General features: G+C 32.5%; 2 protein-coding genes across 2 annotated transcripts; both read right to left on the bottom strand.

The window, feature by feature from the left end:
- Window positions 1–3,949: 3,949 nt before the first annotated feature.
- LOC126710520 (triacylglycerol lipase OBL1-like) lies at window positions 3,950–7,988 on the bottom strand. Its single transcript, XM_050411013.1, has 5 exons — window positions 7,448–7,988; window positions 6,830–7,023; window positions 6,668–6,701; window positions 4,530–5,143; window positions 3,950–4,426 (listed from the first exon to the last, which is right to left on the bottom strand). The coding sequence occupies exons 1-5, from the start codon at window positions 7,749–7,751 to the stop codon at window positions 4,163–4,165; spliced, it is 1,410 nt and encodes a 469-aa protein (XP_050266970.1). The 5' UTR covers window positions 7,752–7,988; the 3' UTR covers window positions 3,950–4,162.
- Window positions 3,950–17,532, bottom strand: LOC126710522 (triacylglycerol lipase OBL1-like). Its single transcript, XM_050411028.1, has 6 exons — window positions 17,124–17,532; window positions 16,492–16,685; window positions 16,341–16,374; window positions 13,957–14,570; window positions 13,597–13,851; window positions 3,950–4,171 (listed from the first exon to the last, which is right to left on the bottom strand). Exons 1-6 carry the CDS (start codon window positions 17,425–17,427, stop codon window positions 4,163–4,165), a joined length of 1,410 nt encoding a protein of 469 aa, XP_050266985.1. The 5' UTR covers window positions 17,428–17,532; the 3' UTR covers window positions 3,950–4,162.
- Window positions 17,533–18,283: the final 751 nt, after the last annotated feature.

Genomic DNA, 18,283 nt, shown 5'->3' with positions numbered 1-18,283 from the left:
TAAATTAATCAAAGTCTCATTTAGATAAAACCTTTGAAAAAGTAAAAACCCCAACTCTTATATAAAAATTTTATGTTATAGATTCCTATTTTCTTGGAATCTCCAAGAAATTAACATCCTAAATAAATAAATTAATTAAATTATTGTCTCTGTCAATGATACTGTTCCTAATGAAAGTGCAGAAATATGTACTTTTCTACTTGTCAATGATTTGGTGGTTGTTGGTTTGATCATTAACTTTTGAAGCAAAAAATAATTCATCATCTCTTTCACCCGTGTTGAGGTAGTATGTTTTGTATTATTAATATAATAATGCCAATGGTGAGGTTATTAGAAATGTTGAACCACACGTTCTCCACCCACTATTTACCTATTAAAAAAAAAAAATCATAATTTGTCACCTTAATATTTAACATTGGAACATTTTTTGTTTGTCTTGAAAATTAATCTTAACATTTATATATATATATATATATATATTGGTTTTTCATACAAAAATCTAATAAATGGACTTGGTGAAGGCCTCGAAGGGTCATACTTTGAACTTATCTAAATATCGATTTAGTCAATACCCTAGTCATCAATTTCTTTGAATTTTTTTTTATAAGACAATTTCTTTAAAATTTTGTATTTGATCCACGTTGGTCCTATTTTGTCCACTTCAGTCTAGTTCATTCTACTTTAGTCCTATTTGGCCCACTTTGGTCCTAATCGGTCTAATTTAGTCCAATTCGGTCCATTCTATTCACTTCAGTCCTATTCCGTCCATTTTGGTCTTATTCGGTCCGTTTGGTCCACATTGGTTTTATTATGTTCTATTCGGTGCATTCATTTCTTTTCGGTCCACTTTGGTCCTCTTAGGTCCACTTTGGTCTTATTGGGTCAATTTAGTCCAATTCTCTCCACTTCAGTTCAATTCATTCCACTTTGGTCCTATTCGGCCCACTATGGTTATACTCGGTCTACTTTGGTCCTATTCCGTCCATTATGTCCATTTTAGACATTTTCGGTCCACTTCGGTCCTATTAGGTCTACTTTGGTCCTATTCGGTCCATATGTTTCTATTTAGTCCACTTTGTTTCATACGGTTCTATTTGGTCCATTTTGGTCTTATTTGGTCCATTTCGGTCCATGAAGTCTATTTTGGACCACTTTGGTACATTCTGTCCGTTGTTGTGCACTTACATAATGGGAAAAGATAGATTTGGGTTGAGCGCATCTATTTTAAATCCAAATTTATTAAAAAAAACTATTGATCTCAAACTTGTAATATTTAAATTCTTAAGTATATTATTTCTTGTTCCTACACTCCTGTTGAACCATACTAACATAGCATTTCAATCCACTTCGATCCTCCACTAAATTTAAGTAAAAGTTTTTCTAAATATGAAGGCTAATAGGCTATGAACATATAAATGTAATCTTTAGGAGGTTACTCATTTGTTTTAACATCATTACTTTTAAGTGAATTGCACAAGATTGATTATACTTCAAGACAAAATAAATAAATAAATAAATTAATTTTTATTTAACTATCCGATCAAGCACATGGTAGTGACTAGTTTTATATAAGCTCATGTCCAAATTATATTATTTATTTTTTTGATAAGGATGTCCAAGTTATATTATATACCATATAAAAAAGTTGTTTCATACAAGGTCCTTATGTCATATGAGGCACTTTAAAATATTAAAATTATTCCCCCTCAAAAAAAAAATTATTATTATATTTCTTTGAATGAAACTCTACTACACAGATTAAATTTGCACTACCAAGAGTTTTTAGAAGATTCAACTTCATATTTGCATTTGTCATAAAACTTACAATGGTTTTTGTTCTTTATTTTTACTTATATTATTAAAAAAATTGAGTTTACATATATGATTTCTCCTTTTTTTTCTTTTTCTTTTTTGGTCTTATTTTTCAAATTTCACTTTAGTCAGTTTTCGTAATTCCAAATCAATATAAATGAAGTTCCAATAAATTGGGCCCTTCTTGGGTCCACAATAAATTATACGAAAATGTATGATTACCTCCTGGCCCAAGATAGGCCCAAGCCTAGCCAATGGACTATTCTTACTTCTTGTAATATGTACCTTCAACCAAACCCAACCCCAAGAGTACAGTTACTTTCTTCTCTTCTTTTATTTATTTATTTTTTTTATTTATTTATTTTTTTTTAAGGTTACATAATGAATATAATATCTTCAATATTTAATGTTCATGGTTTATCCCAAAAAAAAAAAAAAAGCCTAAAATTAAATTTCTCAAAGGCCCAATTCATAACCTTAAACCCACAGATCTCATCTCTTGGACCTTCACCTACTGTTGGTTGGACCCAATTGAACATGGATGGGATTTTATTCTCACGTGAGACAAGGGCAATCACTCAATAGTCCCTTAAAAAGGTATGCATAAAAAAGATGAAAAAAAAAAAAAAAAAAAAAACACACACACACATAGTCCACTGATCAAAGTGGAAAAGAACATGGCCTGCCTTCCAGATAATTATGCCTTTTATGTCTATCTGCACCAACAGATTGCTTGTCAATGAAGGCAAAAAAAAGCTTGTCATTGAATTTTAAAGTGTCGCTTGTTAGATTTCATTATATTTGCACACCTTATATAATTGGTGAAAGATATATATATATATTTGGTAATATTAAATTGTGTCAATATAGTTCAGTATCTAATAATTAAGTCAATTTATTTACTAAACTTTTAATAGAAAATAAATTTTATCTTTATATCTACTCTCTATTTAAATTTTAAAAAATTAGTTTTTGAAAATGGAGTATACCTTAAAAGGTTATTAGGAAGAATAAAAAATTGAAATCAAGTCAATTACAGTTTTCAATTCCATTAAAATTTAAACGATGAGGAGGTATAATGATAAAATTGACTTGATTTTAAAGATTGAGAAATTAAATTAATATCATTAATAGTTGCCTATAGCGGCGGTTAAAAGTACCGGATGGGTCTTTTTGTAATATATCCTATAACGGCGGTTTTAAAATCGCCACTATAGGCCTTTTTAAATACAGGCCTATAACGACAGTTTCAAAAGCGCCGCTATAGGATATTTTTAAATATGGCCTATTATGGAGGTTTCAAAAGCACCATAATAATATAGGCTAAAAAGACCTATTTTGTTGAAGCCCAGGAATTTCATCTGTGCAAAATTGAAAAAAGAAACGTTAATCATCTTCATAGCCATCATATATAACAAGGGCAAAATCAAACAAAAATTTGTTTTGCCATGTTAATGATACTTACATTCCAATGATCATTGATTATGGTTTTAGCGAATACTTTATTTTCTTACGACAATTTGGAGGCCATAATTGAGAGCAAAGCATTGTATTTTGTGGTGGTTTGAAGCACTAGTTCCCCCATCAAGGTTCCCAATAGGATGAGATTGAGACCCCAGTAAACACAATCTTGGGGATTCAATGGTTAATAATGCATGCATGTCTGTAAATCAATCTTTAGATTTTTCTTTTTCTTTTGGGGAATGTTTTTTTCACCATGGCATTTTGTCGTACATGTGGAGACACCACTCATCTAATTAAGCTCTAGGTTTTATCAAAACTTGAAAGTGACTAGGTTTTTATGTGCACTCTGTGCATTATTATGATTGATTTGTTAATTTTTGAAATTCCTCCAATTGGTAATATTGTGGGCAATATAACTTGACAACTTGTAGTGTACTTTGTTTATCTTTTTGTCTTCTATCTAAGATGCAGTAGTTTTGTTTCAGACATGATGTGCTATTTTAATATAGGAATCAATTGTTTTTGAAGTATTAGCATGCCTTTAGAGAAATGAGACATGTGACTTTCCTGCAATTAATGTGGTATCTAAAAATTGATATGAAGAAGCTGCTTTAATTTTGAATGGTCTGGTATTACTTTGATGAAGGCATACCGTATTCTTTCTCTACTCAAATGAAGTGAAATAGAATGTTGTTATTCTTACCGGTTATAAAATTACAAGTGTTTTGTTGGAACTGGGAACAAAATTCTTCACACCAAAGTACCAAACAACATATTTCAGTACTTTTACTGAAATTTATTTCACTTCTCAATTCTTTGAATCTCTATTCTCTTGATAGTCTAAAGGAAATGTTAATCTACGGTTTCGGTTTCGTATTAGTGTAGGTCAGTTAACCTTAGAATCTTGTAGGCCTAGAGGTAAAGATCCCAATCGGGTAACATTAACATAATCTAGCGGCAAATGTTCTGCTAATCCTGGAAATACCAATCCAAAAATCCTCATCATTTTCATTAACCAACTTTCTTTGTACTCCTGACCGCTTGTATATGGGATAATGAAACTCCGGATTAGCTCCCAAACTGCATTCATGAATTTGAAAATGGCCCATGTGGCTGAGAAGTAGTTCTTATTTGGCTCGTCCTTCAAAATCTGCACTCCAACAAGATGCATAGTTTAACCTCATTGAACCAAATCTAAAAATATACATGCTTAAAGAGAGAGAGAGAGAGAGAGAGAGAGAGAGAGTACTGACCTTTCCTTTATAGAAGCTATTGTAGTAGAGGCAAGGTCCAAAGTGAGTAAAAAAGAAAGTTTCATCATCATAAGGGACCCTAGGCACTATGTCATTGCAGTAAACAAACCTAAAATACCGCACATCATATTGCTTCAACCTCTTCTCCATATAACCCCCCAACTGATTGTCTCCGACCCTTGGTTGCCCAAATGTATACACTCCCTCCAACTTATGCATCAACCTTTCCTCTTCATGTTTTGCTAGCACAGTTAGAAACAAAATTGCCAATGCCGCACCCAAGCTGTGTCCTGTTAATATAAATTTTGCATTCTCATTTTTTTGCAATAACTCTCTCAACCTTTGTCTGATTTCATAATAAGCATATTTCTTTTGGTTAATTCCTTGTTCTATTTCTTTGGGCCATCCTTTGTTCTTTTGAAGACCAAGAGCTTTCATAAAGCCACTATGAGTCTTACCCACCCCTTCAAATTGATACCACGAGAGATCCACATCTGTTCTCCATCCTTCTGGGTCGAATGGCTCGGTGCCCCTAAATGCAACCACGATTAGATTAGGGTCAACCCTTGTATCTTGGAACATAATGGCTTGAGTTGCAGCGTCCTCCAAGTAATCTGCCAAACATTGGATTAGAACATTTTTTATTTCTAGTTGGCCAAAAAAAGAAAAAGGTAAAATATTAAAATTGCAGGCAAAGCATATACTAATCTTTCACTAAACATGGAGAATAAAATTGCCACAAAAGTAAAAATTGTGATGCAATTTCAAATTTGAGTCCTACAGATAGCATGGGGAAACTATACAAAGTGGTGCTATTTTCATAACTATTTTGACTGCATTAAGATCCTGATACATAACATAAGGACTAAATGCCCTCATAAATAAATTTAATAAAGAGTCTATCATCATACCAAATTATTGCACTATTAAGTATGTGCGTTAAACTAGGTGCAGGTAAAATGTACACTTTTTTAGTCAATCAGCCCGAGGAATTTATATTTGGGCAATGAAGATGAAAATATATAACATCTATCCCACATGATTGTTTAGTTATAACATCTCAAGGGACAAAGTGTGTCTTGTTGGTTAGTTAAATCAAGCCCAAGGTGAGGAACTTTTTCCAATCTTATGATTTGAAGAAAGTATTGGTCTAACAATAAACCACAAATGATTATAGATAACCAATTTTTAAATTAAATAATAATAATTGATCCCCTGAGGTGTACCAAGAGTACAGCTATTTAAAATTAGCTGACATTAAGCCCATATTGGGTCATTGCCCGAGTCACTAAGGCATAACGTGGGCCTTTTGCCCTTACTCCCCAGTGATTGGTATTAAACGGATGACATGGACTTATGGATAACACATTATCCAAGCCCAAATGACAGTGCAACAAAATAAAGAGCAAAAGAGCAGAGATTAGAAACCTAGCTGGCCAATACACTAAATTTTTGGGCACCCATGAAAAGATAAATGAATTTATGGGTTCAAGATGTAGGAGGGACCAAGCCCATGTGTTATTTATGGAGATTGTATGGGAGCTGTTGTTTTGAAGGCAAAAATGAATGCAAGTACACCTCAGGGGACGTGTGTTTAAAGACTCAATGTCAACAGACTCAATGTCACATTAATGTTCATGAAGTATTGCACGTGTGTTTAAAGACTTTTTTAACATTTTCAATAGGTCAATTCACTTTGACATGAATCAATTTGTAATAAATACTAATTTGTATAAACTCACGTCATGTCCATATTATATATGTTTACAGATATTATTAAATATTGTCATTTTTAAGTTGAAGACTCTATCTATTAGTTAGTAATGTGCACATTTAGATAATTTATCTTTTCTTATTAGTTTATGTGTTTTACTAATGTATGCCCAAATATTAGTAAACCATTTTAAATTTTTTTTAATGGATGATTAATATAGCCTTTAGAGCATATATTAATCAGATCCTTAGTTTATTAGCTTTTTTTTTTTTTTTTAATGAGTTATATTATATTTTTAAAATCTATTTATATATATATATATATATATAATTGTGAGACAAAAGATTTCCTTTCCTATTCTTCTATAACCTAGGTCATAACTACATAATTTTATAAAAAGAATATAATATAGGTTGTTGCTTACCATTCCAAAAGTTGTTGAAGCCCAAGAATTCCATCTGTGCAAAAATGAAAAAAAAAAAGAAAAAGAAAAAAAGAAACGTTAATCATCATCATAGCCATCCCATCATATATAACAAGGACAGAATCAAGCAAAAATTTGTTTTGCCAGGTCAGTGATACTTACATTCCAATGATCTTTGATTATGGTTTTAACGAATGCTTCATTTTCGTACGACAATTTGGAAGCCATAATTGAGAGCGACGCGTTGTATTTTCTGTTACCATAACTAATGCTTTTGTCTAATTCCACTCTTTGATCAAGATTTGCCAACACAGATGTAAACTTTGCCGATGACCTATTCGGCCTTACCAATTTTCCTGGAAAACCCCCCTACTCCATCAATTTTTGGAAGACTGGGAATTAGCATATCTTGGTTTAAATAATAAATTAGAGGGCAATAAATTTTCCAACTAAATTTAAAGACATGACTGCATTAAATTAGATTGTTTAATAGAAAGATAACACTGCATTACAGTCATAGTTTTCAAAATACTTAGGAAATCTTAGATATTAGTACCTAAAAAATTTGCCTTAAAGTAGATATTAGTAACATTTAGAAGTTAGAAGTTAGAACACATACATAATAGCATAATAATTACTGCATGCACACAATTTTGCCCATATATACTGCCATACATCCATGCAGATTATACATATGGAACTTTATAATTAACCTATTAAATGCTCAATATATCATACTACATATGAAACAAAACATAGACACAATCACACAAACCAAACCTGTTAAGAAATTGGTGATGAGCCTGAGTAATCCACCGTTGCTTGAAAGAAGATTCAGCCATAGCTCTAACACATTCCCTATTTGGACCATAGGTTTTCCCACCTTAAGGAGGAGTTTCTGCGCAAAAAGGGAGTTGAAGATGTACCATCTTCTCCAAAAGTCTCCCTTAAGTTCTTCTGAGCCCTCGATGAATTTACTAGTTTCTGATTTAGAGGAAAAGAGAAAGCTAGCGAGATCATAGAAACTAGCGTTATCTGGCTTCAGCACAAAATAATTTTCACAGAATTGTTTCTCAGAAGACATGGCTTAGAAGCAATATGGAGAAGGTGAAGGATGAGTTGCTATATCAATGTCTCAATTGGGAATACTACGTAAGTTTATCGAGCACAGACTCGGAAATTTAACAAATTTGGCTCAATTTCCTGGAAATTTAACAAATTTGGCCCAATTTCCTGGAAATTTTTTCCATGGACTCGGAAAAGTAATTCCAACTTCTTATTAGTTGACTTAAGTCAGCGCAGTAGGTGGCTGTAGGCGAGAGTATCAATAATTTCTTTAGGGAAAAAGGTAATCATATTACGACTTGCTTGGAAATGGCATATATTGTTGAATCTATTAATCACTTTTTAACATGAAATTAGGTACGAATATTCTATCAAAATATCAACCAAAAAAAAAAAAAAAAATCTACAAATATTAAAATGAGAAGGGTAGTTACAGAATCAGAAATTTCTTCCACACGAAAAATTATAGATGCCCTTTTTTGTGTGTATATTGATAAAATGAAGTATTCACCTCTTATATTATTTAATCATTGATTTTTTTTTATTATATACATTAAAAAGAGTGATGTTCTAACTTTTGGTTAGTCTATTCCACTCTTTACTTATGAAATACTCTAAAAAATAAAAACCTTATGAACTAATAATATGATGAATTGAATTTGAGACTTTCGAATTTACTTCATTTTTCAAATCAATCTACCCACTGTCCAGTACCCCCTTGGGTTGGGGTCTCATTATTGAACTTTGAAGAATGCATCAAGCCAAGTAAGTAATAAAAAGTTTTGGTCTTTAAAATTTAATGACCAAAAAAAAAAGTTACACTTACCTTACATCAAATGATATCAAGTTTCTTCTTTAAAAAAAAAGAAAAAAGAAAAAAGAATTGATTTCAAGTTATCAAAATCTTGGAATTACAAATATATATATATGATACAAACATCTTCTTGAAGAATGTAAAAAAGAACATATAAAAGGACAATTTTGCTGCACTGTTCAATCCAAAATAAAAAAGGAATATCGTATTTATTTATTTGATTGTAAAGCTAAAATAAGTAAATAACTATTCCAAAAATAAATAAATAAATAACTACTCCCTCCTCTTAAGTCAAGAATACATATGTTCCTCAAGTCTAGGAATATTCCACAAAAATAAGCGCAAGCAAACCTTCAGTAAGCATTACAATTTACAAGTTCCATTCCTTGTTATTAAGAAAAAAAAAAAGATAAGGTAAGAGACATGCTTATGACTTTGTAATTTATTAAACAATTAGTCTATCTCGTCGGTGTTTTATAATGGCTAATTACTAATTCAATTGGAGGGTGGCGTATACAAACAATGACCGATTGTTGTCCTCAAAAAAAAAAAGAAAAAAAAGCCCAGCTAAGGGCATTTCCAACAGTTTCTCTAAATTTTTGTACTGTTTGGAGAATGAACAGTGACATTTAGCTTTTACCTACTCACTTTTTCAAATACACTTTCCAACAGATTCTCTATCTCATTTAAATATTATTTCTTCATTCATTGTTTATTCTTTTTTAACAATTATATTTTTCAATGAGAAGTGTTATATTCACAACATTTTACGTAATACTTTCACAACAAAATTTATGTGGAAAGTTGTTACTAGTTCTAAATTGAACCCACCATTGAAATTATTTTTTTACTTGCCTATATTAACTAATAATAATTTGTTACTTAAAATTTATTGTGAAAATATTGTGGTAGTATTTTTCAATTATGATTTTTTATATTATTTTTCTTCGTTTCATTTCATTTTCATCCATTCACGTTTCATTTCTTTTTTTCTTTTTCTTACTTTTCTCCTTCACACAAGTGTCCAGCCCCCCTTCTTTTATTTTCTTTTTCACCTCAAGAACATTCCAGCAACTCATTTGCTTCACATATAAGAGAGAGAGAGAGAGAGAGAGAGGGCAAGCTGGTGGAGATCGAGGTCACCGCCCCACCGCCGGTGGAGATTGAGGTCGCCAAAAGGACAAGCCAGTGGAGATCGGCGTTCACCACACGACACTACCACGTCTGCCGCCCCACCGCCGCTCGTCCTCCTCCCCGCCACTTGGGTCAGATCAGCGTTCTTTTTCTTTCTTTTTTTTTTCATATTTGCTTGTTCTTATTCAACTTTATTTTAAGAATTGGATTTTGTTTTGTGTTTTGTGTTTGGATTATGTGAGAAACGAGGTCAGATTGGCTTGTTCTTTTCCTTTTTTTTTTTTTTTTCATATTTGCTTGTTCTGATTCAACTTTATTTTAAGAATTAGATTTTGTTTTGTGTTTTGTGTTTGGATTATGTGAGAAACGGAAAAAAAAAAAAAAAAAAAAAAAAATCTAGAGGAAAGAGAAAGAATTGATATAATAGTAGCTGGGATAATTTTTTAAGCAAAAAAATTGATTTGAAGTTACTACAGTATTCTCTAGATTTAGAGAAGTACTATAGCAGCTTCAAAAAAAAATTGGAGAATCTATGCGTTTAGAGAATCCACTGGAGCATGAAAAGTAGCATTTGGTGTTCCAAAAATAGATATACAATGACTGTTGGAGATGCTCTAATCACTTTATTGTCGTATACTTCAATTCGGGTATTGAAAATTTGACTCAATACTATAAGCTTATAATGGATTCTTAGGCGGGTCTCCTTGACATTTTTTTTAACAAAAAAAATTACCATGGACTTTAATTTAATTTAACAAAAATTATGTTAGAAGGATAATTCATGAATTCACTCTCTCATAGCACTCCATACATTTATGGCTCTTTGACGCTGGAGTAAAGTGGCAGCTACAAACATTGAGCATGAGGAGTATCCAAATAAGCATATAGCCCAATTCAAACAGTTTCTTATGCCTAACCAAGTTGATTTTCAAGCCCAGCAAATAAAACCATTATTTTTCCAACAATTCAGAAGATATTTGATACCGAAGTGTCCCAAGATCCAGCAAGTCCAACCTGATGTCATTTAGGCCCACAAGCTTTCCTTGAAGATCAAAATAACAGCCCATTATTTTGAATGTTTTTTATTTATTATTATTATTAATAAAGTTAAATAATCTTTATTTAGTGTCTCTTAGGACGAATCAAACTTTATATTTTATTTCTCCTAGGCAGACAAGTATTTTATTATGTTTCTAGTTTCTAAGAGTCATATTTAACCTTGGTCAGGTTAAGTGAATGTTTTAATTAGTATTTTCGTTTTCCTATGCCTGGGGTGGTGTTCCAAGCTCTATTTAAGCCTTTTGGCTGAATCAAATAAATTTTAGAGTGTATTTTCAAAATTAAAAACCTTGTGTTTTTCAAAAGATGAATTTCTTATAAATCAACTCTTATCCCTTGGGTGGATTCCTTTGGATGGCGAGTCTCTGTTTCTGTATCTCTTGGGTGATGTAAATTTGTATCCCATAGAGTGGTGAGTCAAACTAGTTTTATATCCTTAGCTAAATTCTTTTGGGTGATGTTGTCTATATCCTTTTGGGTTTACTTTGGTGGTAAGTTTATCAATCCTATAAATTATTGTGTATTTTTATTATCCCATAAACCAGAAAATATAAAATATATCTATCCAACCTACCCTCGTTTTTCATATTGGTTAAGTTTGGATTGCCCCTTACGTATCACCCTTGTACTTTACATGCTGTTAGATTCAGATAATAAAATTGGAATATGAAATGTGTTAAGACTTAAGACCACTATGCTAACCATAGCTCCTAAAACCAATTGGTGTTAGGAAGAAGTGCGCACTTTAGTCCTTAAAGGGCAGAAAGCCACGTGTCAGTTTTTTTGGAGGTTGGCAGACATGAGGTTTTATATAGTGCATTGCATCAGCGGGCTGGACTGTGAAGCACGCTTGCACGTACGTAACAACTGAGTACAAAATGTTGGTCCCCCCCTAAGGCCAATAAAATTAATCTCTTTCAATGGAGATGAAGTTTTTCTGTTTTACGCAACCACTCCATAAATTACTCTTCTCCTCCATCCAATATAGGGTTAGAAATAAGTACACAAAATATAGCTAAAAAACATGGGCAGCTGCCTGTCTATGCCGTATGGCCACCACAACCACCCAATGTTTGTCGCTACTCGCTAGCTAGCTGGTGTTTTAGTCTGGTACCAGTACACTAATGCCGATATTGACACTGCTAGTGCTGATTTTTGGGACCGTAATCCTCACTACGTGATTAACACATCAGTATTAGCATTTAGCAACACAGCCTAGAGCTCAGCACTCCAATAGGTTTTTTTTTTCAATAGATGGGTCAATTTGTTACTCGATGGATCAAAAGGATTAATTATCATAGCTCAGTGAAACATCATCTATCATTATTTTCTCACCACACAGAATTTCTTAAATGTCAAAATATGTTATCAAATACACCTAAATTTGATTAATTTTCTTCAATTTATTTCGCTATTTTATGTACACTGACTCCTCTATCAATATTTAATTGTTTATGCCTTTACTTGAGGTTATTTGTATATCAAAATTGTTTAAATAAATGTAGTCTAAATGTGATTCGAATTAATGGGGAAAATTTTCTTTAAAAAAAAAAGAGAAACTTGAATTTAAATGATACATATATATATATATATATATATATTATGAATATCTTAAATGGTTAAAAAAATTGAGCATTATAGATTAAATTAGGTTGAAAAAGCCCTCCAACTTTAACTTGTTGGAAGGAAAGTATTGGAAATGAAAAATCAATTAATAATTGTGTAAAAACTTTTCAATCTTAAACCGAACTAATTTATCTCACCTTCCAAGTATCCAATCAGAACCTTCGTAAACGTGAGAGTGAAATGTGATGGATCAAATCAACTTTAACTTGTTGGAAGGAAAGTTGAAACCGCTTGGAAAGATTGCATCACGGAAACTTCGAGGAAGAGGTTGTCTAAAAAACTACTTTTTTTTTTTTTTTCTTTTTCTATGGAATAAACACGGTGAGTCAAAATGTCAAATACAAAAAGACACTGGTTTGCAATTTCTACTTAACTTCTTAGAGTATCTCCAGTAAATTCATCAAATTTTTGTATTGTTTGGAGAATGAACAGTGATTTTTACCTATGTCTACCCACTTTTTCAAATACACTTTCCAACAGATTCTTTATTCTATTCTCTATCTCATTTAAATATTATTTCTTCATTCATTATTTATTCTTTTTTTAACAACTACATATCTTCCAACATTTTTTACTCAACACCTGATTATTATAATAGAAAAAAAAAAAAAAAAAACTTGAAGAATGAACAGTAGCCCATCAAACTTGATGAGCTACTGTTCATCAGCCAAAAAATTTTTTGGGTATAGAAAATCCATTAGAGTGGCTTTTTTTGGTCTCATTCTCTATTATAGAGAATATTTTGCTTTTGCATAGACCATTGGAGATGTTCTTAGGAAAACTAAAGACGCGTAGGAATTTCTCTGCTATAAAGGCTCTTTTTCAAGGCCTTTCCTATTCCCCTTCCTAATTGTTCATTCAACCTAAACGTTCCATTCAAATTGCTCTTTTTCACCATCGCCGACCCGATTCATCGTCCTTCTCACCCATTTTCGAAGCCCAGCTCCGTTCATCCATCATCCTCACCGTCGACCCCACGCACCATCGCCGACCCGATTCCTCATCCTCCTCACTGTCGACCTAGTTTGATGAAAGCATATCGTATTCTTTCTAAACTTAGATGAAGTTAAATAGAATGTTGTTATCCTTACCAATTATAAGATTACAAATGTTTTGTTGGAACTGGGAACAAAATTCTCAAAACTTAAAAATTCACACCAAAGTACCAAACAACATATTTCAGTACTTTTATTGAAATTTATTTCACTACTCAATTCTAAGGTCAGTTAACCTTAGAATCTTGTAGGCCTAGGGGTAAAGATCCCAATCGGGTAACATTAACATAATCTGGAGGCGAATGTTCTGCTAATCCTGGAAATACCAATCCAAAAATCCTCACCATTTTCATTAACCAACTTTCTTTGTACTCCTGACCCCGTGTATATGGGATAACGAAACTTCGGATCAACTCCCAAACTGCATTCATGAATTTGAAAATTGCCCATGTCGCTGAGAAGTAGTTCTTATTTGGCTCGTCCTTCAAAATCTGCACTCCAACAAGATGCATAGTTTAACCTCATTGAACCAAATCTAAAAATATACATGCTTAGAGAGAGAGAGAGAGAGAGAGAGAGAGAGAGAGAGTACTGACCTTTCCTTTATAGAAGCTGTTGTAGTAGAGGCAAGGTCCGAAGTGAGTAAAAAAGAGAGTTTCATCATCATAAGGGACCCTAGGCACTATGTCATTGCAGTAAACAAACCTAAAATACCTCACATCATATTGCTTCAACTTCTTCTCCATATAACCCCCCAACTGATTGTCTCCGACCCTTGGTTGCCCAAATGTGTACACTCCCTCCAACTTATGCATCAACCATTCCTCTTCATGTTTTGCTAGCACAGTCAGAAACAAAATTGCCAATGCCGCACCCAAGCTGTGTCCTGTTAATATAAATTTTGCATTCTCATTTTTTTGCAATAACTCTCTCAACCTTTGTCTGATTTCATAATAAGCATATTTCTTTTGGTTAATTCCTTGTTCAATTTCTTTGGGCCATCCTTTGTTCTTTTGAAGACCAAGTGCTTTCATAAAGCCACTATGAGCCTTTCCCACCCCTTCAAATTCATACCACGAGAGATCCACATCTGTTCTCCATGCTTCTGGGTCGAATGGCTCAGTGCCCCTAAATGCAACCACGATTAGGTTAGGGTCAACCCTTTTATCTTGGAACATAATGGCTTGAGTTGCAGCGTCCTCTTGGTAATCTGTCAAATGTTGGATTAGAACAATTTGATTTCTAGTTGGCCAAAAAAGGAAAAGATAAAAATATTAAAATTGCATTCAAAGCATATACTAATCTTTCACTAAGTGCTCGTTTGGATAGCACTTATGCTGCGTCTGCGTTTCCTCCGTTTTTTTTTTTTTTTTTTTTTTTTTTCTTCAAGCCGTAATGGTTGACCGTTCTTCTGTGAACAGTGCACTTATGCACTGTTCACGGGTCCCACAAACTCCACTATTTATCAATTTTTTCATTAAAAATGGGTCCCACAACACTATTCACATATTTAAAAATTATTTTGCTACAGTATTTTCAGTTTTCAGTTTTCAGTTTCAGCAAAATAAGTTCTATCCAAACAGACCCTAAACATGGAGAATAAAATTGTCACAAAAGTAAAAATTGTGATGCAATTTCAAATTTGAGTCCTACAGTTAGCATGGGGAAACTATACAAAGTGTTGCTATTTTCATAACTATTTTGACTGCATCCAGATCCTGATACATAAGGACTGAATGCCCTCATAAATAAATTTAATAAAAAGTCTATCATCTTACCAAATTATTGCACTGTAAGTATGTGCGTTAAACTAGGTGCAGGTAAAATGTACACTTTTTCAGCCAATCAGCCCGAGGAATTTATATTTGGGCAATGAAGATGAAAATATATAACATCTATCACACATGATTGTTTAGTTATACCACCTCTGGAGGCAAAGTGTGTCCTGTTGTTTAGTTAAATCAAGCCCAAGGTGAGAAACTTTTTCCAAGCTTATGATTTGAAGAAAGTATTGGTCTAACAATAAACCACAAATGATTATAAATAACCAATTTTTAAATTAAATAATAATAATTGGTCCCCTGAGGTGTATCAAGGGTACTGCTATTTAAAATTAGCTGACATTTATTTAGATGAAGCCCATATTGGGTCATTGCCCGAGTCACTAAGGCATAACGTGGGCCTTTTGCCCCTACTCCCCAGTGATTGGTATATTAAACGGATGACATGGACTTTTAGATAACACATTATCCAAGCCCAAATGACAGTGTAACAAAATAAAGAGCAAAAGAGCAGAGATCAGAAACCTAGCAGGCCGATACACTAAATTTTTGGGCACCCATGAAAAGATAAATGAATTTATGGGTTCAAGATGTAGGAGGGACCAAGCCCATGTGTTATTTATGGAGATTGTATGGGAGCTGTTGTTTTCAAGGCAAAAATGAATGCAAGTTTCAACAGACTCAATGTCACATTAATGTTCATGAAGTATTGCACATGTGTGTTTAAAGACTTTTTAACATTTTCAATAGGTCAATTCACTTTGACATGAATCAATTTGTAATAAATACTAATTTGTATATACTCATGTCATGTCCATATTATATATGTTTACCGATATTATTAAATATTGTCATTTTTAAGTCAAAGACTCTATCTATTAGTTAGTAATGTGCACATTTAGATAATTTATCTTTGCCTATTAGTTTATGTGTTTTACTAATGTATGCCCAAATATTAGTAAACCATTTTTAATTTTTTAATTTTTTTTTTTTTATGGATGATTAATATAGCCTTTAGAGCATATATTAATCAGACCCTTAGTTTATTAGTTTTTTTATGAGTTATATTAGATTTTTAAAATCTCTTTATATATATTTATATAATTTTGAGATGGAAGACTTCCATTCCTATTCTTTTATAACCTAGGTCATAACTACATAATTTTTTTTAAAAGAATATAATATAGGTTGTTGCTTACCGTTCCAAAAGTTGTTGAAGCCCAAGAATTCCATCTGTGCAAAAATGAAAAAAAAAAAAATGAAACGTTAATCATCATCATAGCCATCCCATCATATATAACCAAGACAGAATCAAGCAAAAATTTGTTTTGTCATGTCAGTGATACTTACATTCCAATGATCTTTGATTATGGTTTTAACAAATGCTTCATTTTCGTACGACAATTTGGAGGCCATAATTGAGAGCGACGCGTTGTATTTTTTATTACCATAACTAATGTTTTTGTCTAATTCCACTCTTTGATCAAGATTTGCCAACACAGATGTAAACTTTGCCGATGACCTATTTGGCCTTACCAATTTTCCTGCAAAACCCACCTACTCCATCAATTTTTGGAAGACAGGGAATTAGCATATCTTGGTTTAAATAATAAATTAGGGGGCAATAAATTCTCCAACTAAATTTAAAGACATGACTGCATTAAATTAGATTGTTTAATAGAAAGATAACACTGCATTACAGTCATATTTTTCAAAATACTTAGGAAATCTAAGATATTAGTACCTAAAAATTTTGCCTTAAAGTAGATATTAGTAAATAAGTAGATATTAGTAACATTTAGAAGTTAGAAGTTAGAACACATACATAATAGCATAATAATTACTGCATGCACGCAATTTTGCGCATATATACTGCCATACATCCATGCAGATCATATATATGGAACTTTATAACCTATTAAACGCTCAATATATCATACTACATATGAAACAAAATATAGACACAATCACACAAACCAAACCTGTTAAGAAATTGGTGATGAGCCTGAGTAATCCACCGTTACTTGAAAGAAGATTCAGCCATAGCTCTAACACATTCCCTATTTGGACCATAGGTTTTCCCACCTTAAGGAGGAGTTTCTGGGCAAAAAGGGAGTTGAAGATGTACCATCTTCTCCAAAATTCTCCCTTAAGTTCTTCTGAGCCCTCGATGAATTTACTAGTTTCTGATTTAGAGGAAAAGAGAAAGCTAGCGAGATCATAGAAACTAGCGTTATCTGGCTTCAGCACAAAATAATTTTCACAGAATTGTTTCTCAGAAGACATGGCTTAGAAGCAATATGGAGAGGGTGAAGGATGAATTGCTATGTCAATGTCTCAATTGGGAATACTACGTAAATTTAGCAAACACAGACTCAGTATTTATATCTGTAATTCTGTATACAACAATTCCTAACTTTTGAAAAAAGATAAGGTAAGAGACACATGCTTATGACTTTGTAATTTATTAAACAATTAGTCTATCTTGTCGGTGTTTTCTAATGGCTAATTACTAATTCAATTGGAGGGCGTGTACAAACAATGACTAATTGTTGTCCTTAAGGCCCAGCTAATCACTTTATTGTCGTATACTTCAATTTGGGTATTGAAAATTTGACTCAAACTAGCTCTTGATACTATAAGCTTATAATGGATTCTCTAGGCGAGTCTCCTTGACATTTTTTTTAACAAAAAAAATTTCCATGGACTCTAATTTAACAAAAGTTATGTTATAGAAGGATAATTCATGAATTCACTCTCTCATAGCACTCCATACATTTATGGCCCTTCGACACCGGAGTAAAGTGGTAGCTACAAACATTGAGTATTAGGAGTATCCAAATAAGCCTACAGCCCAATCCAAATGGTTTCTTATGCCTAACCAAGTTGATTTTCAAGCCCTTGCAAATAAAACCATTATTTTTCAACAATTCAAAAGATATTTGATACCGGAGTGTCCCAAGATCCAAGAAGTCCAATCTAATGTTAGGTAGGCCCAAAAGCTTTCCTTGAAAATTAAAATAACAACCCATTATTTTGAATTTTTTATTATTATTAATAAAGTTAAATAGTCTTTATTTAGTGTCTCCTAGGATGAATCAGACTTTATATTTTATTTCTCCTAGACAGACAAGTATTTTAT

The sequence above is a fragment of the Quercus robur genome, chromosome 2, assembly GCF_932294415.1.
Source record: "Quercus robur chromosome 2, dhQueRobu3.1, whole genome shotgun sequence".
Lineage (NCBI taxonomy): Eukaryota > Viridiplantae > Streptophyta > Magnoliopsida > Fagales > Fagaceae > Quercus > Quercus robur.
Note: the sequence above shows the minus strand (reverse complement) of the source record. Positions and strands in the feature narration are given on the sequence as shown.